Source organism: Microtus oregoni, unplaced genomic scaffold (genome assembly GCF_018167655.1).
Source record: "Microtus oregoni isolate MIOR12 unplaced genomic scaffold, Mior012 000017F_ref0000208, whole genome shotgun sequence".
NCBI classification, from domain to species: Eukaryota; Metazoa; Chordata; class Mammalia; order Rodentia; family Cricetidae; genus Microtus; species Microtus oregoni.
Window position 1 is genome coordinate 4977521 of NW_024543076.1, and position 27500 is coordinate 5005020.

General features: G+C 48.7%; 2 protein-coding genes and 1 long non-coding RNA gene across 3 annotated transcripts; 1 reads left to right on the forward strand and 2 right to left on the reverse strand.

The window, feature by feature from the left end:
- Positions 1-373: 373 nt before the first annotated feature.
- LOC121458277 lies at positions 374-5606 on the forward strand. Its single transcript, XR_005975830.1, has 3 exons — positions 374-404; positions 4539-4593; positions 5543-5606. It is a non-coding gene; the product is annotated as an uncharacterized LOC121458277 (long non-coding RNA).
- A 5120-nt stretch (positions 5607-10726) lies between these two features.
- On the reverse strand, positions 10727-12774 carry Spaar (small regulatory polypeptide of amino acid response). The gene is made up of 2 exons (XM_041667850.1): positions 12670-12774; positions 10727-12068 (listed from the first exon to the last, which is right to left on the reverse strand). Exon 2 carries the CDS (start codon positions 11784-11786, stop codon positions 11559-11561), a length of 228 nt encoding a protein of 75 aa, XP_041523784.1. The 5' UTR covers positions 11787-12068; positions 12670-12774; the 3' UTR covers positions 10727-11558.
- A 1964-nt stretch (positions 12775-14738) lies between these two features.
- Positions 14739-15646, reverse strand: Hrct1 (histidine rich carboxyl terminus 1). The gene has a single exon (XM_041667476.1). It carries the CDS (start codon positions 15479-15481, stop codon positions 15155-15157), a length of 327 nt encoding a protein of 108 aa, XP_041523410.1. The 5' UTR covers positions 15482-15646; the 3' UTR covers positions 14739-15154.
- Positions 15647-27500: the final 11854 nt, after the last annotated feature.

Genomic DNA, 27500 nt, shown 5'->3' on the forward strand with positions numbered 1-27500 from the left:
GGGTTGGAGTGATGGAGTTACAGGTGGTTGTGAGCTGCAGAACCAGAGTACCAAAAACTGAACTCTGGGAAAGCAGCTCGCCCTCCTAACCGCGGAGCCATCTCACCAGCCCCGTCCACAGCCTTGCACCTGTCTTAGCGTCCTCCATCCAGTGGCTCTCACTCATTTCCTGTTTCCTTCTGTTTTATTCAGAAGCCTTTCCTTTTGCACTCAAGATTGGACCTTCTGAGCCGGCTTGAAATTAAGCTACTACTTGTTCCTAGGGGAGGAAGAAGCAGAGCCCGGAACTGCCAGCACAAGCGAATCGAATCCTCTCAAGCCAGGCGCAAGGCTTGCAGCTGGGCTGCTCCACAGTCCTCCTTCCTCAGCTTGTTCCTACTTCTCCCGGCAGCCTCTAGCAAACAGTAAGCAAATGGCATGAACAGACAGCATGTCAAAGATTCATTCACATCCAGAAAGCTTTTCTGATCACCTCAAATCCCATTTCTCTTGGTTTAGAACCAGGTCCCCGCCACCACTACCAGATCTTTGCAAGCTTCGAGTGGTCCGTAAGAAAATGCAATCGAACCAAGCACGAAAAAATATGTAGAAATTTGGGCACTGTTTTGAGAGTTGATTGTACTAAGAAATCATAATTAAATGTTCTGGGATGTGATAACAATATTTTGGTTATGTTTAAAATAATAACCTCGAAGTCAGACAGTGGTGCACGCCTTTAATCCCAGCACTGGGGAGGCAGAGGCAGGCAGATCTCTGTGAATTCGAGGCCAGCCTGGTCTACAATAGCTAGTTCCAGGATGACCAGGGCTACACAGAGAAACTCTGTCTCAAAATAAAATAAAAGTAAAAAATAAATGAAAATAAAAAAACCTCTTAGATCTAGTCTAGTCTCTAAATTGCACTACTGTACACAATAGTGGCCTCTAGTGGCCGCATTCATAAACTACAGCGCCTTAGAAAGCTAATTGAGGGATGGCCAGAGCATCATTTTATTGCCGTTGTCAGTGGTTAACAGATTTTCACAGCAGAGTTAGTTTTTTTAAATGACAATTTGTATGATTTTCCCAAGATACCACCTACTACAGAACAAAATAGGAGATTATATTATGCCCTCAAGGTAAGAGAGATGCAGTTTGCATTGGGAATATTTAACATATCACATATAGTTTCTAAATACACACACACACACGCGCACACACACACACACATGCACACACACGCACACGCGCGCACACACACACTTTATTTTTGCATTCCTTATTTGGGAACTAGACCTGGAGCATCTATGGGCTCTGCAGACTGGCCTTTAGATGCTGCTCAGCTGAAGCACCCACTCTGCACATACTTCGCATAAATCCTCTCCCAACTACAGAGGCATCGTGAAGAAGTCACCTAAACTCTGCTAAACTTTTCAATGAGTGAAGTCTCCTGTCTCCCAGAATCCCATCTCTAGGACGGCTCCTGAGCATCGCCAGAGTCGGTACCAACACAAATTTAAAATCAATTAAAAATAAACTATTTTTTTTTAAAAAGATTCTTGCCTGAAGACATGGTCCCTGCCCCACTCACCCACCCCTGCCACATTCCTGCATCTAGACCTTACCAAGGTCCTTTACTGGTCACAGGTCTCGAATACACCATGTTAGAAGGCATTTTTAAAACTAAGCAAAAGACAATACTACGACAGGCTCTTTTTTAGTAGTGGGACCTATACCCGGGACCTCTGCACAGCAGGCGAGCTTTCTAGCACTGAGCATCTTTGCTTTTTATTTTGAGAAAAAAAAATCATGAAATTGCTCCTGCTGACCCTCACACTGTAGCCCAGGCAATCCTCCTGCTTCTGCCTCCTGAGTAGTTGGGAGGCCCAGCTTCCGAGCAGAGGAGATTGGCTTTGTAGATGGGGTTAAAGAAAGCAGATATAAGAGTAAAAGTCAGAACTGAGGCTTCTAGGCCTGTTCTCGTGGCGCGGTAGCTTTTAGCTTATGCCATCCCTAAAAATAAAGGTATTTTTTTAAAAAATATTTATTTATTTATTATGTATACAATATTCTGTCTGTATGCCTGAAGGCCAGAAGAGGGTGCCAGACCTCTTTACAGATGGTTGTGAGCCACCATGTGGTTGCTGGGAATTGAACTCAGGACCTTTGGAAGAGCAGGCAACGCTCTTAACCACTGAGCCATCTCTCCAGCGAGTTTGAGACCAGCCTGGTCTACAAGAGCTAGTTCCAAGACAGGCTCCAAAACCACAGAGAAACCCTGTCTCGAAAAACCAAAAAAAATAAAAAAAATAAAGTTAATTTAGTAAGTTTATACACATAAGACACACATGGGCCTTTTGAAGGCTGTCTGAAAATGAACAAAATTTTGAAAGAAAAAAAAAATCTTAAATTGACCTTTTGGACAGTGACTTTGTTAAGCTGGTTGGTGCTCTGAATACTAACACCACGTGGGAACTTCCCAGTGGTGATCAGTGCATTCCCAGGGGTCTGAATATTCACTGCGGATCTCTGAGAAGCTGCCGGAGAAACCTGGAAAGAGACTGGGGCTAGTTTTAGAACACTCCACCGTGGGTCAGCAATGCCTCTAAAATCTGAACGTGTAAGTCATACTGATTTCAGAAGCAAAATCAAGACTAGGGAAAGTGGACAAAACTATTTTGGTCATTTAAAAAGAAAACAAGGGTCATGAGGTGACCCAGCCCGTCTGAGCATTTGCTGCCAATCACGGCAACCTGTGTTCAATCAAACCCGGGCGCCCACAGTAGAAGAGCTTCAACTCCCAAACGTTGTTCTCTGACCTCCACACGTGTTCTGTGGCACACACACACACACACACACACACACACACAGGCACACATTATTTTAAAGGAAATAGAAGTCAGGCGTGATGGTGCAGGCATATAATCTTAGCACACAGAAAGTCAAGACGGATGAGTCAAGATGATCAGGAATTCCAGGCCAACCTGGGTTACATAGTGAAGTCAAGAAAACAGCAGCAGGAAATGAGCTCCTATGAAGCAGCAAGTCCCTAATATGGTGCCTAATGTGAGGGTCAGGACACAATTAAAAACATAGAGACTTCCACCTCATGGATACTTGCCATAATCCACAGACCCAGGCCAGGCCGAAGAACTGTGTTTTAAGGTTTATTGTTATTTTTAAATATTAAAAGTTTGTGAGATCTCTCCCTTTTTTGTTTTTGTTTGTTTGTCTGTCTGTTTTTGAGACAGGGTCTCTCTGTGCAGCCCTGGCTGTTCTGGAACTTGCTCTGCAGACCAGGTTGGCTTTGAGTACACAGAGATCCACCTGCCTCTGCCTCCTGATCTTTCTCCATTTTTAAGTGAACTTTTTTTCTTTTTTTCTTTTTGAGACAGGGTTTCTCTGTGGTACAGTCCTAGTTGTCCTGGAACTAGCTCTTGTAGACCAGGCTGGTCTCAAACTCAGAGATCTACCTGCCTCTGCCCCCCAAGTGCTAGATTAAAAGTGTGTGCCACCACCGCCCAACTTTAAGTGAACTTTTAAAATTGGCATCTATCTTATGTAAACCCCCTCCCCTGTTCCCCTGATTTTGAGATAGTCTCATGTAGTCCAGGGTAGCCTCTAACATTTTATTTTTCTTGAACTTGTGTGTGGTGTTATTGTTGTTGTTTTTGAGACAGGGTCTCATTATGTAGCCACGGCTGGCCTGGAACTCAAAGAGATCTTCCTGCCTCTGCCTTCTGAGTACCGAGATTAAAGTTGTACACGCACAGTTGGCCTGTTTTGTTTTTTGAGACAGGGTCTCACTTAACTCGGGTCAATCTTAAATTGCTACTTCTCCGGCCAGGGTCCCAAGAGTTGGGATTGCTGGCACGCCCCACCCTGCCCAGCTCAGCTCTGAATCTGGAAACATTCTCCTGAGCCCTGTGTCTTTTAAAGCAGCAGATCTTTTTCCAAAACAAAAAGCCCCGCCTGGAAAATGCAGTAGAAAAGAGGGGAGCTAGAGTTTTGCTTTTCTTTGCTCCTGTGTTTTGGGGGACCTTTCTTTAAGGAGTGAAAGCAACAGAAACGAGCCTCCATCTGAAAGACACAGAAAATAAAGATATAGTTCTGACCTCGACTTTGCAACAATTTGCTGAGCATCTCTGGGGGCAGGGACTTTGGAGTCTCCGGGTCTGTTTCCTCCCCTGTAAGTTGTTGATAGTACAAATACTAGATGTAGGCTGTGGAGGGGCTAAGGAAACGGCACGGGGTGTAGGTGGGAGGATGACTTTGCACAAATGGAAGACCTGGAAAGCTGGCTCGTGCAAGACATCCAGTCCCTGTTCCACAGCTCATCACTGTGGCCACATAACGTCCTGTTGGGAAGAGGCATTTGTGCTGTAACCTGGATCTGACACGTGCACATGGAAAGTGCACGTGTTATGGGCTTGCTTACCAGTGCCGTCGCAAGGTAGTGGATCTCTTGGAAGGCAGGGAGCTTCACCGAAGGAGGTGAGGTCACTGGGGATATGTCTTTGAAGAGAATATCAGGACATTGACCTCTTTCTCATTTCCCAGCATCCAGGGAGAGAGCGTGCTGTGATGTGAGTTCAAGGCCATCCTGCTCTACACAGTGAGTTCCAGGACAGCCAAAGATAAGTAGAGAGAGATCATCTCTTAAAATTAATTAATTATTAATTAATTAATTTAGAATTATGGCACATGATAAAAAGCTACACAAGCTTGTCCAAATAAGGTCAGGCATTCAAAAGGTACCAAAGTAGAAGTTTCTGTTGCCCTTGGATAGTCTGTTCCTGGGTGGTGCCTGGGTGGTCTCTGTTGAGCCTGCTCATGGCTGGTCCCTACAGTTTCCTCCGTCCAAACCTGCCGCCTGCCGCCACCACACCTTTCTGAGCTTTTATTACAGATTTACACAAGCACGAACATAATGTGTAAGTTAGGAAGTGTCTTAAAATATTGATGTGTAAAGTGTGTGTGCCTGAGTGTATGTATATGTACCATGTGTGTGCAGTCAGAGGCAGTCAGAGGACTGCATGGATCCTGGAGTTACAGACGGTTGTGAGCTGCCATCTGGGTGCTGGGAACCGAACTGGCGTTCTCTCAAGAGCTCAGGTGCAGGAAGCACTCTTAACCGCCGAGCTATCTCCTCAGTTAGGAGGCTTTGTTTTTACTGTTTATGGAGGCGGATTTTTCATTTCTGTTTTTCAGTCTCTGTTGTTGCTGTTGCTTGGCTTCTGGGTTTGCTTTTGAGACTGGTCTCAAATTCACTAATGCAGCTGGATGATCTTGGGTTCCTAATCTTCCTGCCTCACGTCCTGGGATGACAGGCAGTGCTCCCGCACCTGACTGGTGCCCTTTTTGTCTTTTCTGACACCGTGGCTGTATTTATTGTGGCCAGCAGCTCGTGTCTTTATTATCCCACTTTGTAGCTGTGCCATCATTTGCTCCTGTATTTCCTTTCTGATGGACACTCGGATCTTTACAGTATTTTGCAATTAGAACTATACTCCAAGAACACCTTTGGATTTACTTGTTTGTACTCATGGATTCTGTTTCCATAGGATACTGCTGGGATGTTAAATGCGCACACTCCCAGTGCCCAGGGCATGACCACCACACCGTTACCTGCAGTGCAGAGACAGAAGGGTTGCAGCGAGATCACAGCCAGCAAGACTCCATCCCAAATAATAAATATAAAATTAGTTCTAAAACAAACATCATTTTTATTTTTTTTAAAAAAACCTATCTTTCATGAGAAAAAAGTTCTACATTTGAAGCCATACAAACTACCAAATATTTTTGTTTAAGTTCCTGCCACTTGAGTAAAACCAAATGAGAGTAAACATTTGTAAGTGGCATTCCCTATCTTATCTACGATGCTTAAATGGCTTCTGGAAAATAATCTAAGTACAAAAACAAACAAACCAAAAAAAACCCCAACTTTTAAGATTTAACAGCAAGCAAACACTTCCACTACAAAGGGTGTGGCAGGCTACATTCCTGGCTGGAGGCTCCACAGGAGTGAGTGGCTGGTTACCATTTCCATCAGCTTCTAGAAACTGCCACGCTTTAACTCGTATCCCCTTGTAGCCTTCTCTCATCTCATCGTGCTAACCCAACTCTTGAGCCTCCCTCTTCAGTACCAAAGAACACATTTTGTTTGTGTGGGATCCTCCCAGGTGGCCAAGATAGCCTTGTTACTTCAAGGTTAAGTGATTAGCATTTCTTCCCAAACCTCCTCAGAGCTGTGTGTGTTGTTGTGCCTGTAATCCCGAACTCAGGAGGCCGAGGTAAAGAATCAAGAGTTAAAGACCCAACCTGGGCCATAGAGTGAGTCCCAGTCTCAAAAAGAAGGCTCCCAGGTTTGAAGACTCCAGTCCTCCAAGAGCTGTCAACACTGTTGCTTTTAGGCCTGTGTTGTCTTGAGGCCTCACATCATGATGGAACAAAACCACCCACCTCACCGTCAGGAGGTGTAACAGGGGATAAAGAAAGGCCCAGATCCCATGAGGCCTTTCAAAAACAGGTCCTCGGGGACCCAAGAGCGCTGCCCTGAGGAGCGAGCTTCTACCACCTGGGCCTTTGGGGAGCTGCTTGAGATGAAACACATGGCCTCACTTACCCAGACAGTCATTCACCAGGGCCTAGGGTTCTCCGCATCATTTATATAGAGAAATGTGCTCTACCGAAAGTCAGGTTTTACTGCAGTCTGCCTCACTTCTGATGAATGATCTCGTCTCCAGAGTGTAGGTTGGCCTTATTGTTTTGAAGGCTGCCTGCTGTGGATGGTTATGGCTGCTAGGATGTGCCCCTTAGCCCCTCCTGTTAGCATTTGTGGTGCTTCTAACTGCAGATGTGCTGAATGGGGGCATCTGGGTGGGAGTGTGGGGAGGGCCGTAGGCCTCTATGTCTCCCACTGTGCCCGCCTTTTCAAGTGTCATGACCTCAGGAATGGGGACCTGGCAAGACACAATGACCCTTTTCTATTCCTTGGAACAAGTGGTTTCCTCTAAGGAAGGTACTTTTCCGGAAAACATGTTATTTCAAGGCCTCTTGATTCCAGAATGCAGCAAGTCCCACAGAGAAACCCGCCAGGTTTCAGAGCCAGGGACTGTGGAGAGAGGCCACAGTGGGGGTGCCCTTCCCCCTGTCTCCTACAGCTACGGACTAGGATCTCCATCTTTCATCTTGCAATAAGCTAGGTGGGCTTCTCATTCCTGCACCCCAGCACATTATGGTAGAGGCCCAGGACCCACACAGCTCATTCGTCCTGCCACTCGCTCATCTAGGGCTGGAGCTGACCAGGAAGCCCCCAAGGCAGGAGGGAAAACTGGACCTGCAGATGCAAGATGCAGTTAATCTGACCAGGAGCTTCACACTCTAGTGGACTGAGATCTGTTCTTCCAGGGTCCCAGACCTCATCAGGGGGTCGGGGAGGTCCCTCAAGGGATGCCCTCGGCTCAGGAACTGCCAAGAGAGATTGCAGGTGGCAAAGGCCTTATCTTCAAAGCAGACATGCAACCAGGGATGGGTGTCAGTAAGATTTGCTTAGGTAAGCCTGAAGAGCCTGGTCCCCCAGCTTCCGTAACTCCTGAAGATGTGAACGGGATCCTGCTGAGGTGACACACACGTTATAAGCAGCCCAGCCTTGCTCCGGAGGAGTTTCTACTGGCCTGAAGCACTCACACACAGCAGCTGGGTACCCCCGTCTGTGCGATGGAGGTCATGGGCTGCCCTGGGCACTGACAATATATGGTGAGAACATGGTGCCTGTCGCAGTGGGAGGCTCTGTGGAAACTGGCCGTAGCTCCAGAGCAAGTGGAAAATGTACCAGATTTGGAACTGGGAGGGCCGGGTGCCAGGGTGGCTCTGGCCCAGATTCCTAGGCTGGCCTGGAGCAGCTGCTGCCCTCCCTCACCACCGCCAGCAAACCATTCCCCACTTTGCTGGTATTCCAGGGCCATTCCGTCTTGTCCTTATACTGCTACCTTCCTCTCTTGGGGACAGTGGGTAGAAGACAGCCTTTGGCAGTAAGAGGGCTCCCTGCTGGCTGTTGCTGGGCCTCTCCTGCTTACACAACAGGCTGCAGTGGGAAACATGGCACACCACAGCCCTCATGCACCATTCGAATATCACACATACCAGACACAGCCAACACAGCACACAAACACCGCACCACCCACAGTCAAACTGCACACACACCAAACACACCAGACACACACAATACACACACTCATACTACATATACGAAATATACTCTGTATACACACACCACATACACTCAAAAACATACTACCCCTCAGTATCACATACCACACATCACATGTCATGTTAGCTAATTTTATGTCAACATGACACAAGCTAGAGAAAGCTGAGAGAAACGAACCACAGTTGAGAAAATGCCTCCATAAAATCAAGCTGTAGACAAGCGTGGAGGGCTTTTTTTGAGATTAGTGATTGATGTAGGAGGAGTCAGCCCACTGTGGGTGGGGCCATCCCTGGGCTGGTGGTCCTGGGTTCTATAAGAAAGCAGACTGAGCAAGCCATGAGGAGCAAGCCAGTAAGCAGCACCCTCCATGGCGTCTGCAGCAGCTCCTGCCTCCAGCTTCCTGCCCTGTTTGAGTTCCTGTCCTGACTTCCTTTGATGATGAACTGTGATGTGGAAGTGTAAGCCAAACAGACCCTTTCCTCCCAAGTTGCTTTGGTCATGGTGTTTCATCACAGCAATGGAAGCCCTAACTAAGACACCACATGTACTACACAGGTACTGTACACATTACACATACCACATATTATGAACCATATACATGCCACACATCAGACACATGCAACACACCATCTATACACATGCACATACACAAACCATGCACACATCACAGCCTAAAAAATGGCCGTTCACTCACCAATGCCATTGTCAACCCTTATGTGGCAAGATTCAGGGACCTCTCTCTAGTCTCTTCTGACAGCCTCCTGCTGTCTTTAGTCAGTGCCCCAGCCTCTCAGACTCATCCTGTCCCCATGGGGTTACCAGATAGAATGCCCCTAACCTAACACTTAACCTTACATAGCCAATAGAGGTTTCAGTGTGCATTCCAAATATCTCATGAAATACATTTATACTAGAAATTACTTACCATCTACGTGAATCTCCAGCTTATCTGTAAGTATAATGTTTTCATTCACTAAGACTGGCAACCCCACTCCCTAGATTCTGTATCCTCCCCGCCTTCCTGTCCCACCCTAGCTGTACCCCTCAGCCCTTTCCTTTGTCAGCTCGCCCCAGGGAGGACAACCATCCCTTTTCGAAGTCCTCTTCCTTTTCTGGACACCATCTCCCTGCCCTCAGACCGACCTCCACAGTCCTCTGAGAGCCTGGCCCCCTCGAGAGCCCCCTCCCCACCGCAACAGCAGCAGGCGGCCCTGCCCCCATTCACGCCTGGACCCTACACCTAGCCCGAACAAGCAAGGCTGCCTCAGTAGTATGCTTAGCATTGATTGCCTGGAAATATACCTCCTTTAGGAGGTGACTGGTGTCCAGTCTCACCTCCTTCGGGCCAGGCCAAGCTGTTGTTTCTCTGCCCTGCAGGTTCCCAGCACCTTCCTGGATCTGCTCACTGGTCTCTTCTCCCCTCCAGTCCAGCTCAGGGACCTCCTCCTCTCGAATTTCCCTGGGATCCCCACTGCCATCCACGGGTACCCAAAGCTTGTTGTTCCCACTCAGTTAGTGTGGAGACTCGGTCTGCCTGACTCCCACCTTCTCTGAGCACACAGAGTTCTGTCAGCACTCAATGAAGGGTAAAGGAATGAATGAATAAAACACACAGGTTATTGAAGAAAAAGGACTCGGCATGTGATTGGGTGAGAGATGGATCGTGTCATAGCTAGGGTATCTATTGCTGCGATCAAACACCATAACCAAAAGCCACTTGGGAAGGGTCCCCCTCGCTCCCTGACACAGGCTCCTGTGTTCATGTGCTTCATTGCATCTGGGGACCCCACCTCCAAGTAGTCTAGGTGTCCCTGGGGAGAGGACTCTGCAGAGAACCTGTGGACCTTCAAGAAAGGTCTGTTGAGCCCGCCTGGGGCAGAGCTGTGCCCGGGTGAAGCCAGACCACTGGCGAGCAGTCCCTCAGAGGGAGCTAAGGCTGACTCAGCTTGACTTCTTCCTCTACCCAGGCCCGCTTCCACCTTTCCACCTCACCCATCGCTAGCACACGTCTCAATACCACACTGACCCTCAGCCTCCAGGGAGTCCCCTTGCTTAGTCCCCAGGATCCCCTGCCGTCTTTCTGGCCTATCTATAAAAGCCCTAGTCCGGGACTTGGCATTCAGAGTGACAAGGACACGTTTCCAAGAGCTCCTGTGACCTCCCAGATTCACCCCACCCCCACCCCATCTAGCAGCCTGGCTCCCTTCCTCCACCCCTTCTTCGCCCTCTCCACCTCCACATCTCTCCAGACCCAAGCCTGTCGTTCTCAATCCTTCCTATGGCAGCCACGTCTGGACACCCCTACATCCCAGAGCCCCCTTGTTCAATCTGGTCCCCTTCGACAAAGTCTTGAGAGAGTCCCCTATTGAGGGCTAGGTGCAGATACACGATCCAGGAGGCCCATGGCTTCCCACTCTTCAGATCCTAGTCTTTAAATAGGAGATGGGATCTATTTCGTGATCATAGAGAGAGCAGATTTTTCTATTAATAAGAAACAAATGTCCTTTTATTTGTGGTTAAAAAAAAAAAACCCAGCAACTTCTTTCCCTGTGCTGAAACGTAGCAACATTTAACTTTTTTGGAATTATCTTTCAGTTCACGATGTTTCTATCATTCCTAAGTGACGCAAATCGCTCACGTCTGCTAAGAATAGACGCGGTCTGTTGGACTATAGCAATAAAGCAAGTCTTGTTCAAAACGTGTTTAAAGTCTTCTCGGTGGCCTTCCTGGTAATGAAACAAACACCTTGTGCTTTCTGTGGCTCTTTTTCTATTCTGCTTCCTTTTGTGGTTTTCCAAAGCAGATTTGGAAAGACCCATAAAAGGATATACATTTGCAATTATAAAATAAGTCACTTGTTCCCAGAAAACAGCTCTCTGGTGTCAGAATTTCAGGGCTGATTAAGGAGCAAGTCTCAGGGTTGGGCGGCACAGGGCATCCAAAAATACAAACAAACAAGAAGTAGTTCACCCAAATGTCCACTTGGGGGCGCTGGTTCCTTGGGTGGCAAGTAGACTTTGTCTCAAGCATCCTGCAGACTGGGTGCTAAACTAACCTGGAGTGAGGTTCCATAGCTGGCTGGAGCCGCCCCACCATAGAATGCCACACAGTGTCTGTCCACACCTCCTCAGGCTCCTCAGCCCCATTGTGATGAGTAGGGCCCAGCTTAGAGGTAACTCACACCTGATCCCAGTTTACCCAGGACACAGGGCAGAGCCAACAGAAAGGGAAAAATGCAAGAAGTTTATGGAACATAGAAAGACAAATATGGAGGCCTGGGAGGAGCGAGACACCAGACAACGCTTGCTGAAGGGGTAGGCGGGCCTGACCCACTAGCGGAACGACCGACTGCTTAGGGGCCGCCAGCCTCACACGACAGTCCAGAAGTTCTGGGCTCTCGGCAGGGGCCGGGCTTGGAGACCACGCCCTGTGACGAGCGAGGCTTCCCGGTGAAAAGTGGCCACGGTGAAGCTGCTCCTGGGCCCTCTCTCTGGGTCTTGGGTCTTCGAGTCGTAGCTGAAGTAGCAGAGGACGCAGGTGATGGCCACGGTGACAGCAAAGAGCACTGCCACCATTCCGATCACTGCCGTCTCCATGGTTTCTGAGTGGCACTTGTCTTATGTGGGTGGTCTCTGAGCCTCAGGGTCCCGTAGAAACTCACAGGGGCTCTATGCTGGGTGCCCCGTCGCTCCTCCGGCTTCTAAGACACTGGTCTGAGGCCTTGGACTGTGCCATCCTAGGCCACGAACCCTTCTGCTGGAACCAGACGATCTTTTGTCTAGTTTTCAACCGCGGGTCTGACCTCCAAGAGATGGATGTGGTCAACCCAACTAGCGGCTTCTTGAAACACCATCAGGGAAGATGTAAGCCGTGATTCCCTGGACGTGGAGGGGGCAAGGGAAGGAAGAAGGAGCAGAAGATGCTGAGAGAGATGCCAGGCCAGCCCTGGCCCATTAGCAAGGCCTCAGGACTTCAAGAGTGACTGATTAAATTAAAACAAACAAACAAACAAACAAAGCAGCTACTGTATAAACTGAGAGAAACAAAGGCCTCCCCCTTGGTGGATCCAGGAGGATCTTGGTTCCAGTGGGGGAAGGTCCCAGGGCCAGCCTTCCAATTGGCCTCTCTGCGGCCCTTCCAGCCCCTGGACCTGGACCGAGAGGCTGGTGTGGAGAAGGATACACGCCTGTCCTGAGCATAGTGGAGGGGAGGGGAGGCAGCACACACAGGTCATTATGGACGCCCGGGCCCTCCAGTGGGGGAGATGGGAGAGAGAGCAGGCTGTACTTGGCTCCACTTTGTGGAGTGGGCAGGGTTGGAAAGTGTGGCGTGGACAGGGAAGGACCTCCTCCAGCCTCTTTAGTGACGGCATCGTGGGACCCTTTCACTTTTCTATACAACCTCATGGGGCCCCCTCTTTACTGCCACCCAGGGCCCACAATTCTGGCCCACAGCACACTGGGTGCGGTGAAGACTTACCCTGGCTCAGAGGCGTGCCAACTCTGACTGTACCTTGTGTGCCAGACTCTTTGTCTGGCGACCACCCAGGTGGCCATAGACTGTCTTCCCCCAAGCCTGCTGTGGTTTTTGTTGGTGCTGCCTGGAGCTTGGCGCGGGGGTGTCTGTGCAGCTGTGAGTACTTCCTGTATCCCTTCCTCCAATTGTGATTGAAGGCCTGTGACCCATAGCCGCCACCTCCTCAGCTAGAGCACTCAGCCCGCCCCACTGCGCATGCGCTTGTGGGATCATTCCTTAACTGACCCTGAAGAGGTGTCAGGAGGGAGCCCAGCCCACTCAAACAGGGTGCCTCCTGAGACTGTACCACATCCAGCAAGGAATGGGTGTTATCGGCCTGCCCTTTGCCCATATTATGGAAAATGGAGCCTTCCAGAAACTGGACACTACCGGGCCGGTCTCATAAACACTGGTCCCACAGCCCTGAGCCGTGATTGGCACCTCCATTGGCACAGGTATAGCCACAGAGTATGTAGCCTGGCCAGGTCTGTTGCCAGTTAGTGAGGATAAGGATGAACCAAAAGACAGAGCATGGGTTCCTTTCCTGTACTCCAGCTAGCTCTTCACAGGGACCATTCAGAGCCACCACCTGACCACCATGTGCCTGATCAGGCCCCGAGGCCCCCAGCACCGCCCAGAAGGGACTGATCTGGGCCCAAGGTCATACAGTCAGGAACTTGTCCAGTTTCTCCCCGGTCCAAGAGAACTTTAGTAACAGTGTAGGCAAACTGCTCAGTACAGAGGAGAGCCAACAATGCATGGTCCTGTTCTAGCCCAGCCCCTTTCTGAGATGCTCCGACAATCTGGGCTCATCCTCCGGGTACACAAAGTCACTTGACAATATTCGTCTTAATTGGGGCAACCAGAATTGAGAGATGTAAACAGGACCACACACATGGAGGTTTCTGAACCCTCAGCAACCCCTCAAGGGGTTGGGAGATGAACCCCAGAGGTCGTTGCGAGGTTCATGGTTTATCTTGCTTCTCTTTTGCCGGTTCTTTGAGTCCGGGAGAAGAGCCTGGTATTCATCAGGAATACAGGACACTTGTCCAGTCTGTTACCTTCTACCTAAACCTCTCCCTCTTTCCCATCTTGACTAAAGGCATAGTCTGTGGGAAGCTACGGAAGTGGGCAGGTCCACATCAGGCAGAATGCAGGAGAGAGAGGCAGGAGTTGGGGCTGGGCTGGGCTACTCGCGGAGCTGACAGATGGCTGTCAATCCGTCAGACTTCTCATCTACTTTCCCATCACAGAAATTTAGTGTGGCTGTCATTGTCATTTACCTCCTGCTTCCTCGCTGGTTGTTCCTCCTCCAGTCCTCAAAGGGAGTCCACTGGGAAAGGCAAGGAAAAGGGACATTCTATTCCAGTGAGTCACTGACTGTCTGGCCAGCTCCCTTCCCCATGAGCCTTGGCCTGCTTCTCCCTCGTTCCCAGGCTTAGCCTGGGATGAGATCTCCTTCTCCTTCATGGACTCAACCTTGTGTGCCTATTGACTTTGGTAGAAGTCTCCACTATCCTTGTCATTTTAAGGAAGGGGAAACTGAGGTCCAGGCCAGGCAAGCATTCTCTTAAGGCCACCCAGCACTCCAAGTGATTTAAATAACTCTGTTCCCTCCTATCAGACGCTGCTGTGAATCCGCTAACCAGTTGGCTGGAAACTCAAGGTCAGGAGCAGAATCCCTACACAGTCCCCAAAGAAACACTGAACCAGTGCCGCCAGGGGGTGGCGCCTGCCCTGAACCAGGCTGGAAGGTGCACTGAGTGCTCAGGAGACCAGTCTGTGTGATCTCAGCTGTCCTTTCTCCAAAGCCCTGGATGTCCACACGGAACATTTCCTTGTACCTTAGGCAGGGACCACCTACTTCTCCCCATGCTACGGGCAGCTCCCAGGCCCTGCTTCTCATCCCAGAAGAGTTCCCAGGGCTCTGTCACACGGCCCTAGCGGCTCCCTCCTCCCAGTGTGCTACAATTAAGAACCATTTCACTAAACAAACAAACAAATAAATAAATAAACACATGCTTTCTGGTGGCTTTTATTTCTTATAGCCAAGCAACACTGAACGTTTGGATGAACAATGTACGGGCCAGGCTGTCGCACACATTCTGCCCCTTGAAGGACATCCCAGGGCCTTCCCACTCAGACGAGCACTTCATATCCACTGGGGCACTGCTTCTACCAGACACTCTTGTTACTTCTGGGGTCACCAGGGATTGTAGTCACAAGGTAGGGTGTCCAGCCAGCCCTGCTCCAAGCCCAAGCCCTGCAGTGGTTCTCAGGTCTCTGTTGCACAGTTCAAGAAGGGCTCATATACAAATGAAATCCAAGCCAAACTCAGCCCCCCCCCCCCGTATAACCCAAAGACACAGCCTCTTCTATGGAGACAACAGAGCCCACTCATTTCCATGCTGGGTGGAGGGCAGGGCCAGGTAGGTACCATCCATTGGCCTCAGTGGCGGGCTCCGCGAGCATGGTGATGGTGGAGACGATGAGGAGAACGGTGATGCTGGCGGTGGAGGTGCTGGTGGTGGTGATGAAAGCCTGCACTGGTCACCCCAGACACATGGCCACGGTGATGGTGAGAGACTCCCAGGAGACCCAGGCGCCGGCCATGGAAGAGTCGAGGCCGGGTTTGCCGGACTCGGTTTCTCTCCACGTCATGCTCCCGTGATCTGTGGAAAAGACAGACGGCCAACAGCATAACCAGCATTAAGAGAGCCAGCACAATGCCTGTGATCCAGCTCACGACGGTTGTGTTCCCCAGAAGGCCTAACATCTGGAAGCCAGAGGATCCCCCTTCACTCGGTGGTTCCCTTTAGCAGCCTCTGCTCGGCCCTCACAGTCCCTGAAGTTAAGGTTCTCTCGGTTCCCGCAGGCTGGAGAGCAGCCAGGGAATGTGGGAGAGGCCTGTTTGGACTAGCTTCTCAACCCAGAGCAAGGCCAGAAGGCTGTTTGAGGGGAGGCCCTGCAGGAAGAGTGGGTGGAGGCTGAGGAGTTGTGGGACTGACTCGCTTTAGGGATAAGAGGTCAAGATCTCCAGGCAGAGGGAGGGCCCTCCTCTGGCCTTCTACAGAGATTAAAGGTGTAGGGTTCGGACCCACACAACTCCCACGCTCTGTGACTTCAGCCTGCAGTGTCCTCCATAGTGAAGGGTCAGAGGCTGTCAGTGAGTCACCCCAAGACCTGTGAACATCAGTCGGGATGGCTGGAGCCTGATGAGGGCCACCTGAAGTCCACCATTCAAGGAGGCCCTTGCTTCTCCTGCTGGGTCTAGGAGGCCAGAGTGCTGGGTGTCAGTGTCGGGTCAATGGGAAGCAGAAGATAGCCACTTGACATCATCACACAGGCCAGGCTCTGGGCTCCCAGATCAACACTCTCAATGGCTGTCAGTCTCCTTGTTCTCTCATTGTCCCTGCCACAGAGCTCAGGCCATTCCTACCTGGCTGGGGACTCAGACGGTGATTGAAATGTGTGTCTTCAACAATCTCATTACTGACTCTGAAACTTCCAGCCCCCAGTGATCACAAATGAGGCTCATATTCTCCCAAAGCATCCCTGTCATCTCAAGCTGACTGGGATCTCTAATGTATCAGAGATGCTCCCCAAAGCCCCAGCCCTGTGTCCTGGACCCTCAGGGGTCCTTCAGTCCCTTCCTCCCAGCTCCTTCTGGTAAGTGCTAAACTTCTGCCAGGAGTGTTTACCTCAGTCCCAGGCTGGCTCTCAAGCTCCACCCTGTGAAGTTGGGCAAGGCTCTTCCTCGGGCCCATTGCAGAGGAGACCTCTAGGGTACTTCTACTCTATTCCCAACCGCGGCTGCTTTCTCTGATATCTTCAGTAAAAACCTGCAGCAGCTCAAAGGGCGAAATATCACCTTTGGCCAAGTTGATCTCGGAAGTAGCAGGTCTCATCACCCCGGAGGTGTCACCAGTCCTCTGGAGACATCACATGAAGTTTTAATGAGGCTTGAGTACAGAACTCCTCCTGTAGACTTCCGGGGCTTTGGAGCCAGCTGTCTTCCCTAGAGGGACAACGATGAGAAAGCCTGCTGGGACTGTGGGGAGTGGGGAGAGGAAAAGGAATCGCAGAAGACAAGGCTAGACAGAGAACCTCTTTCCGGGACTTCTCCTAGGAGACGCCCACTCCACACAAGCCAGGGGCTGCAGTGTGCAGACCTGAAGACCTTCAGTCATTCCTAATGGCCCCTGGGAATCATCCTCCCCCACCCCCGCCAGCACACCCTAGGGAAACTGAGGCCAGAGAAAGGAAGAAACTTTCCCGTGTCTCTCACCTTTGGAGGTTAGTGTCTACCACAAGCAATCAACAGCGCTTTAGTGGCCGTGGGGAGAGCTGTCCAGGGTGGAGGACACTTCCTGCTGCTGGGACCTCCACAGACGACAGAAGATGGTGCGCAGTAAGGGTGAGCATGAGGGGCCAGGGAATGAGAGACCAGAATCACACAGGGCATATTTAGTTTATGAGGTACACATTTTCTCTCCACTTGGATAGAAACTAGACTTTTATTTCTGTGACTGCTTCCCTGGTCATTTTGAATGGCCTGACTGGACACAGGGTTTGCTAGACTGACGGCCTTAGAGGGACTGGTTACGATGGCATAGTCCCGGCCTCAGCAAAGCTGTCCTGTGGCTCTGTCATTGTTTTTCCCCCTGCAGCTGAGTCTTTCTTCTGCAGTACGCCACGGGCATCTTTCTTTGGCAGGGCTTTCAGACTACCAGCTGGTATGCAAGACTTTAGAAGGTCTCACTATCTCCCTTCAGTCCCGTGCTTTCCAGGGTGTCTCAACTCGGCGACACTTTGCATGCACAAGTACACTTTAAAGCCAGCGTCATCCTGTGGGAACTCATGAGCTTCTTACTTGTCTTATGTAATTGTTCATACATGTTCCACACAAGGCTGTGGGTTGTTCTTGGTTGGCCCGCAAGAACAACCACATTGTTTTCACTAATTGGTGGCACCACCTAGTGGTGGCAGTGCATAAATCGCTTTTGTAGTCAGACCCATCAAAACTTTCTATTATCCTAGCTTTTGTTTGTAGACCATAATTAACAGCGGTGCATTTAACTAACTCATCATCCTAAGTTATCAATAACATGACCAAAGAATTAAGCATGGGAAAATAGTATTCCACAGTAGAAGTCAGTAATCACATCTTTGGCCCTGGTAAGTTCTGAGGACATTCCTGGGAAGGTACGTCCCAGTAGGGCTGTCCAAAAACTGTGCAAGAGACAGCCAGGCAGAAGAAAAGCCCAGAGGGTGGGCTACGGCAACAAGAAGCTGGGTGACCTTGACAACTAAGAGTGTCTGTCCCAGAGAATCCAGCCAGGGCTCCAGGCACCCTGACCTTACACAGAAATGCAGGGAGAGTGGACAGCAGGTTCCTAACCTGGACACTCAGGTCAGTTAGAGAAAGGAGACACAATGCCAGTGAACTGAGTGCTGCCAGGGTGGGCCTAGAAAACAAAACCATGGGTGAGCCGAGGGGAGGGGTCTCCAGTGCCTCGGAGGCAACACGCTTGGAAAAGTTCTACTTTAATATTTATAGATCCTAATCCCACGCCAGCCAAAACCAGAGTCCCTCCATTCAGTGAGTGTGTAAAGAAGAATCGGTAGAGAAGCAACTGTATCCCAACCATGGTCGCTGGGCTCCATGAGGAGAAACAGTAAAAATTCCCTCGTCTGTGCTCAACACACAAGGGTAATCTGTGTAACCAGGGTTTTTCTAATTTTACATATTTGCTGCTGCTGGTGTGTGTGTGTGTGTGTGTGTGTGTGTGTGTGTGTGTGTGTGTGTGTCTGTAGTACAGTTTGCACGAGTCAGTTTCTCCTCCTACCATGCGGGTCCTGACCCACACTAGATCCTCAAGCTTGGGAGTGAGCAACATCACCCAGCTGAGCCATCTCACCAGCCCGGGATGTTTATTTTTAATTAGGAACTCAACCCAGAACATTCTTTACAACTCAGAAAAAGATGGCATTAAAAGATAAGAGAAGGAAAAGGAAGGTCTGGAAATCAAACATGCCTCTTCCTTTTTGGTTATTTGAGACTTCCTTTCTCCTTGTACTCCAGGCTGGCCTGGGACACACGACATGGCCTAAGCTGGCTACCATCCTCCAGCACCGGCCTTCCAAGCCCTGGATGACACACACCACCATGCCCAGAACTCAACTATATTTCTGTAACTAATACTTTAAATTAGAGAACAGAGCCTATGGACAAATCAACATTAAAGAAGCAAAGGAAAGGGAGTCAGGGAGATGTCTTGGTGAATGAAGATGCTTCGCCCCCAATCTGGTGACCTGAGTTCCGTCCCCAGGACTCACATGGTAGAAGGAGAGCACTGATCTGTTCAAGTTGTCCTCTCATCTCTACACACATGCGCCACAGATGTAATAATATTATTAATGTATAATATATAAATAAAGAAAATGTAATAAAAACCACTTAAAAGAAATAAAGACAATCTCCTAACCTGATGAAGTAAGTCTTCTAATCAAAAATATGCTGAGTATGTTTAAAGAGGCCAAGCCACATAAGAAGGACCGATGAGGGGGCTGGAGAGATGGCTCAGAGGTTAAGAGCATTGCCTGCTCTTCCAAAGGTCCTGAGTTCAATTCCCAGCAACCACATGGTGGCTCACAACCATCTGTAATGGGGTCTGGTGCCCCCTTCTGGCCTGCAGGCATAAACACAGAATATTGTATACATAATAAATAAATAAATATTTAAAAAAAAAAAAGAAGGACCGATGAGATCTTAACGTCACCAAAATAATAATATTAATTTCCAAGGCAACAAGGTAAGACCAACATAGGAAAACATTGACAGTTTAATTTAAAACTAATCACAGTCTACCAAACAACCCAATTTACATAGATGATTGGAGGCTATGCCTGCCCCCACCCTGCATATTATATTCTAGCAGCCTTGTTTATAACTGCCAAAAATCTAGAGGTGGTCAAGGTGCCCTTCAAACGCTGGGGCAGCGAGACAGTGCGACGCTGTGCACTGTGAAAGAGAAACAAGTTATCAGCTCAGGAACTGATAGACACAAAGCACACACCTTTCGCTAAGTAAAAGAAGCCAATATGAAAAGACTGCACACCATGAGGACCCAGCCATACGACCCTGGAAAACGTGAAACCACAGAGAACTAAACAGGAGACGAGTGTTGTCGGGGAGCTAGGAGACGGAAGGAAAATGGAGCACAGAAACACAAAGCAGGGTGTGTGTTTTTAAGACACTGTAATGGTGACTACATGACATCATACAGTTCTTAAAATCTATGGTATATGCCACCAAGAGAGAGCCCTAATGTCGCCACGACTTTGAGTGGCAATGTGTCGACTGCAGGCTCATCCATTAACAAAGGCACTGACGTAGTGCGTGAGGTCGCAGGCTGAGCATGTAAGGTTCAAAGGGAGAGGGGAATTTTGTTTCTTCCAGTAAACTTTTCTGTAATCCTCACACCACCCTCTGAGACTGGCCTTAATAAGAGAGAGAAGGAGAATGCCACACACACAGCAGGAAGCCCTAGATGGCTTAAATACAGAGAAAGAGGCATTTGCGATTCATGGGTCTTAATTTTGTTGTATCATAGCCTTGGGTGGTCTCGAATTTGTGACAATCCTCCTGCTTCAGGCTTCCAGGTGCTGCATTACAAACTGGGAGCCACCAGGCCATTGTTTTATTTTTTTAAACATGTATTATTTACTTTCTGAATCCACCAGAGCCTGACCCCAGAGCTGACTGTCACAAAGCACCACAGACCCTAGCCAGCAATTTGCATTGTTATCCCTTGCACAGTTCTGAGAGATGAATATCCACAAGCAACTAATGGGTATTCTAGGAAAGCGGGGGTGGGTTGATATTTTTTTTAAAAAAACTCTACTGATGTAATTAATTCTGTAAGTAGGATAAAAAGTGAGACCACATCGTCATCCGAACAGATGGTCCCCAAAAAACATCTGATAAAATTAGCTATGCATTCCTGATGAGTATCACAAATGAACAAGCTAAGGAAGACGACATTCTTAATGCAGTTAAAAGAAAGAAATATCTTAAGTAAAAAGGCTCACATCATTATTCATAGTTTAAAAACATAAGCATTCCTTTAAAAGGAATAACAAACTAATTGTTTGCCCCCAACATTTTTTTTTTTACTCAGCTTAGAACTACTAAATTAGGGAATATTGGAAAAGGCAGGACTGTGATTGCTTATCTAGGAAACTTAAAATAAGTTTCTGAAGAGCTGCTAATGCTAACAAGAACTAAAATTCTGTTCCTGTTCCTTTTAGAGCCTGTGTCTCTTGTCTCCCATGCTGGCCTTGAACTCACTGTGTAGCTGAGGATGATCTAGAAACTCTGACCCCCCCCACCTCCTCTTCCCGAGTACTGGGGTCACAGGTGTGTGTCACTGAGCATGCTTTATGCCCCACTAGGAACCAAGCCCAGGGCTCTTGCATGGTGTGTAGACACTCCACCAATCAGCTTACCACATCCACAGCTCAGAATTAGATCATTTAAAATTAAAAAATGTAAATATTTTCTTGCATAGCAGTAATGACTAGTTCAAAAATATAGTAAAATGAAGACATCATTAACACTGGTGATCATAAATATGCAAAGTTATGAATAAGCATAACAAGAAACATGAAACGAGGCAGATATGGAAGCAGACGCCTGCAACTCAAGCAACCAGGAGGCAGAATTAGGACATCCAGGAATTCAAGATCAGCCTCGAGTTTATATATAGTGAATCTGAGACCAGCCCGGGCTGCAAAAGACCTGCTGTCAAGAAATTAAATAAGTAAATATTAAATCTAAAACCACAAAATAGTGTGTGTAGGATCCAATACTTTGTCAAGAGCCGTGAAGGGAAATGCCTGCAGCTGAGATGACCCACCGTGAGTTCCGATGGGAAGAGCTCACGGCTAAGCCCAGTACTCCAGTGAACACTGACGTGCAAAACCAGCTAACCGCTGGAGGAACTGTTGCATGGACAGAGGTAAAACTTTGAAACGGGGAGGGGCGTGATTTTTTGTTTTGTCTCTCCAGTTACGTTAGATTTTCCCAGGTAACCCAGGGCAGTCATCCAGAGAAAGACCTGAATTGTGCAGAATGTAGGAATTTGCCTTGGCCTTCAAAACCTTGCTTCTAAGTCCAGCCACTTTGTGGGAGCTTCTACAATCTTGTTTCTCTCCCTTTCCCCATACAGAGTAGAGAACCAGGCAGAGGCCCCACAACATCCCCCATGTTGTAGAAAGCCATCCCGAAGTAGATATCCTCTTTCTGCCTCTCTGGCATGGCTGCCCAACATTTGCAATGTGATTTTTATTGCATAGCTACTTGTCCCGCATTGGCTTCTAGCGTTATGCTAAAACACCATGTCAGAGCAGCTTGGGGAGGAAAGGGTTCATTTGGCCTACATTCCCCTGCCACGCCCCATCACCAAGGAAGTCAGGACAGGGACAGAAGCAGAGACCATGGAGAAATCTGCTTCCTGGCTTGCTCCACCTGCCCAGGAGTGTGATAACCCACAGTGGCCTGGGTGCTCCCACATAAACCACTAATCAATAAAATGTCCCCTATAGGACAAATCATGGAGGCATCTCCTCTGCTGAGATTCACTCTTCCAAGATGACCCTTCGCTAAATGGCACACCTCTGGGCAGAACTGCCCCCCACCCCACAGCTCCAAGCTGTGTCTTGTTCTGGGCAAAGCAAAGAAGAATCCAACACAGCAGCTGAAGGCAGAGGGCTGAAAACCCAGGACCAAGCCAAGGAGGACCTGAGAAGAGCAGATGATGCTTGCTTCTGGGAACCTCATTGAGAACCTTGCCGAGGACATCCTCTTGATGTCTTTTAGATCAAGCCTGGGCAGAGCTGCTCTCCTGGACGGCACATGGAAACATAAAGGACACTGAACTTGTCAGAATGATGGAGTCCATGCTTAGCGTGCAAGAGCCAGAGAGAGGTAAGCATCCTCCAATGAGGCGGTCATACAGCAGAAGGCAGACTGGCCCTCTCCAGAGTATCACTGAGAGTCCTCATGATAGAGAAAACCCACCACACTTGTTTCTGTCTCCTGCTTAAGGGCGCTGAAGCCTGCTCTCCAACCTGTACTGAGCAACCAGGTTTAATTATTTAGGGTAAGAACAGGGAACTCCCCAGGACCCGAGGGTATGAGAAACACCCAAGGCATTCAGAACACTGGAGAGCTTGGCTCCCCACAGGACATCTGTGTGATTACAGAGATCACCAAAAGCCAAGTTCAATTAGTGCGGTCTAATTGATCTTCGGGGAAGTTGTCCCTGGAGCTCAACATGAAATGCCACAGCAGCAGAACACTTCCAGGGACAGCACCCAGGGGAAATGACATGACTTTCTGGCTGAATCTCAGGGGCTGGAGCAGGGCGGCTATGAGTAGATGCCCCTTAGAACTTGGGTTTATATACTTGGAAGTCCCCAAATGCATCAGACCTTAGAAAGCCGTGGCTACAGCACAGGTAAGGCTGTGAGCTCTGAGGGGTGCAGAAGGACCCTTAATCTCCTCCCAGAACACACATGAAAAAGGACCTGGGGGTTCACATCATGGCACGGACAGGAAGAAGAATGGGGCGTAGGGAAGGAAGGACAGGTCTAAAATCCACAGTGACATGGAATTAGCCAGGTTTTCTGAATCATTTGATTTGGAAAACTGAGGGGGAGGCAGCTCTAAGGCCTGTGTGCCAGAATAGCCCTGCCATGAGCTGCTCTATAGCAGCAAGGAAGAAGACTGGAGGAGAAAGTAATAATAGAAAAATAATGGAGAAACACAACAAAGTCACAGCATGATTCGTTTTAAATGAGTAACCAAATTGCAAATCTTTGGTGGGGGGAGGACTCGAGTTACTAGAATCAGAAAACAAAGGGGAGACATCGCTATCGACTTTACAGACTCATAAGGATCATGAAGAAACAAACGCTTTAACAACTGTAGACTTAAAAAAGATGAAAGCCGACAATTTGCAACAATGTGTTTGAACCTAAGGGATACCATGTTAAGTGAAATATGCTAGGAAGGAAGAGACAAATTTTACATGAGCTCACTTGTATGTTGTGTCTAAAGAGTTCCCAGAAGCTGGGAGTATAATGGTCAGCAGAAGCTTGTGGAAGGTTATTGGGAAGGGAGAGAAGACAGCTAGAAGGAATACATTTTGAAAGAGCAAGGTGATGAGAACTGATGTATTACGGGAAAATACAGGACTGGAGAGATGGCTCCATAGCTCAGGGCATTGGCTGCTCTAGCAGGAGACCCAGGCTCGGTTCCCAGCACCCACATGGAGGGTGACCACTGTCTGTAATTCTAGTCTCTGGGGATCCAACACCCCCTTCTGGCCTCCAAAGGTACCAAGCATGCACGTGGTGCCCAGAAATATTTGCAGGAAAAACACCCATACACATAAAATAAATTTAATTAAATTTACTTAAATAGATAGTTTAAAAAATGTAAAAGGAGCTGGGCGGTGGCGGCACATGCCTTTAATCCCAGCACTCGGGAGGCAGAGGCAGGCGGATCTCTGTGAGTTCGAGGCCAGCCTGGTCTACAAAGGGAGTTCCAGGACAGGCTCCAAAGCTACAGAGAAACCTTATCTTGAAAAACAAAAAAATTAAAACACTCTTTTATCTGTCAATTAAATAAGTTGTTTAAGTTGTATGCCAAAAAATTAGACAACTTAGACAAAATGGACAACTTTCTATAAACAAGAGCCGAAGTTCTCAAAGCAGAGCCTCATAGCACAAGCGTGTAAGGTCAGCCGCTTTAGGAGGCAGGGGGATTCCAAGTTAAAGCCTGCCTGGGCTACAGAGTGGGTTTAAGGCCAACTGGAGCAAGTCAGTTAGAGCCTGTTTCCAAACCAAAAGTGTGAAAGAGGCCTGGGCCCGTACATCAGTGGGAGAACATGCTTCTGGAGCCAGAATGAGCCTGCGCTTCAGTCCTCACTCCAAGAAAGAGAAGGGGAGGAGGTCCGGGAAGATGGCTTGAGGGGTAAAACACTCGCCAAATAAACCTGAGGTCTGTAACTCTGAGTTCCAAACACACACACACACACACACACACACACACACACACACACAGCCTGAGTGTAGTTCTAATATCTGCAATCCCAGCATCCCACTACAGGGAGACAGGAGGTGGACACAGGAGGATCCTGGGAACTGGTCAGCCAGCTGGCCTGGCATATGCCACACAAGAACAGCCAGGAAGGCTCATCTCAAACAAGGTGGAAGATAAAGACCAACATTCAACCGAGGTTGTCCTCTGACCTCCATACAGGTGCTGTGGTGCACACGTTAGCATTCACACACACACACACACACACAATGAGCACACTCACCCAAAAATAAACAGAAATTCTAAATAGGCTTTTGTCCTGATTAGCTGTTTATCCACCTGATACAAGCTAGAGCTGGCTGGGAAGAGGAACCTCAGTTGAGACAATGCCTCCTTCAGATTGACCATAGACAGGTCTGTAGGGCATTTTCTATACTAATGATTCAAATGAGAGGGCCCAGACCATTGTGGGTGGTTCCATCCCTGGACTGTTTCTATAAGAAAGCAGACTGAGCTAGCCCTGGGGAGCAGGCCAGTAAGCAGCACCCCTCCATGGCCCCTGCAGCAGCTCCTGCCTCCAGGAGGTGAAATATGCCTTTTTTTTTCCTATGTAGCTTCGGTCCTGGGGTTTCCTCACAGCGGTCCAAAGCAGACCAAGCTAACTTAGACTCAACAAAGAGGTTGAACTGGTAATAAGAAAAAGCAGACACCCAGTAGCTTTTCTGGCCAATTTACCAAACATTTAAAGAAATAATCCCAATTCCTCATAAACTGTTCAAACTGTTAAGAAAAAAGGTGCCAAGGGACATTTAAAGGCACATGTTAGTCTGTGACGACACTCGAGGATGGAAATCTGACAAGGAGCCTGCCCTGAGGACACGCAGAGAACTCACGGAAAGATGGGTCACACAACTTCACAACAGAGTTTGAAGAACAAAATCCATCGATAAAGGACATGAAAAGATGCCCAACGTCCTATTGGGATGGAAATCAAACGACTTCGCCCTCTACTTCAACCTCTATTTTAGCACAGCTACAGAAAACAACAACAACAACAAGTCAGACATTCCCAAGAATGATGCCAAGGAACCAGAAGCCTGCGCACAGCTGCTGAGGTGCAAACTTAGGCAGTTGTTTTGGAATAGGGCCCGGTAGTTTCTTGACACACGAAGCAGAGTTACCATCTGACTCTGCAGCTCTCCTTTTAGACGGAAGCCCAAGAAAAGGAGATGTGTTTCCACACCCCGAGCACACGTGTTGATCGTGGTGTGTTTCTGACAGCCAGAAGACAGGCACAGTCCAAACTAACGAATACTCAGCCAAACAGAGCATAGCCTGGCATTCTTTCCTGTGATTTGGCCAAGCGAAGCACAGCAGCATGTGTGTGGAGGTCAGAGGACAACCTCTGGGAGTCCGTTCTCTTTGTCCACCATGCGGCGCCCAGCAGTGGAAATCAGCGCTTGTTGGCTGCAAGCGCCACACAGAGCTATCGCCCCCCTTCTCTGTTTGTCTCTCTCTCCTTCCCCTCTCCCTCCTTCTTCCTCTTTCCTTCCCCTCTCCCTCCTTCTCCCTCTTTCTTTCCTCCTCTCCTTCCTCTCCCTTCTCCCTCCCTCCCCTTCCCTCCTTCCCTGCTCCTCCTTTCCCTCTCTTTGTTTTATGTGGCTAAGGTTGGCCCGGTTCTCCTGGCAATCCTACCGCCTCACCTCCCATGTGCTGAGAAACAGGCCTGGTCATTTGGGGGTGTTCCTCAACTATGCCTTTTGATTTGATTTTGGCTGTTTCCTTTATTTTAAGTCTTTTCTTATTTTAAGTCTTTTTTTTTTTAACTGGGTCTCTCTATGTAGACCTAGCTGTCCTAGAACTCGCTGTGTGGACCAAGCTGACCTCAAACTCAGAGAGATCCACCTGCCTGTAGCTCCGAAAAGCGTGTGCTGCCACTGCACCCGGCTCAGATTCTTTCCCAGGCTTTTCTTTCCTGCTGATTTATTAGTATTCTGTGGATGAGAAGTCTATTCTTATCCCTGTGATGTGTCAATCACACATGCTTCAAAGTCTTCAACTTGTTTTGTCTCCTTTGATGCTAATTCTTTCTTGGGTCTGGTTTTCCTCCTCTGCGGTGCTGACTTGATTGAGTGTGTTCTACTTCTTATTGGTAGGGTATCTTCGTATATTCTTATCTACGATTTGTATGTATTGTCTCCAGGAATGACAATGAGGGTCTAGAGGATTGGGGTTGGGGCCAGGGCTGTCATCTGCTCTCTTCATTTCTCCAGAGATTCTCAGAAAGCATCGACATTGACAATGGCCCACTGGGCTCCAGTGTGGGCTTTCCTTGGAGTCCCTGGCCAGTTACCCGTGGGCAGCTGAGGACCTTCCTGTCCCTGCTGTCCTGGACTGAGAAGGCCCAGAACTGCCCTCCTTCTGGCTGTGGTTTCTCCCAAAAATCCCATCTCATCTGGCTGCCATTTCCCAGGAATTCCTCAGTATTTCTAGCTGACCGGTGGCACTTTCTCTTGCTTTTCAATCTCCTTAGGAAGACTGAAGATTCAATCTCTTTGTTTAAGATCCGCCTTCTATAGCTTATGGAAGGTTTCCAAACAGTCTGGGGCCAGCACACCAGAGCTGGCAACACAGAGCTTATTCTCTGTACCCAAAGTTCAGACGTAGTTTTCTAATGTGTGAGTTT

Coding starts and splice junctions, on each gene's coding strand:
- Spaar (XM_041667850.1), bottom strand. CDS start 11,786: ATGGAGACGGCAGTGATCGGAATGGTGGCAGTGCTCTTTGCTGTCACC.
- Hrct1 (XM_041667476.1), bottom strand. CDS start 15,481: ATGTTAGGCCTTCTGGGGAACACAACCGTCGTGAGCTGGATCACAGGC.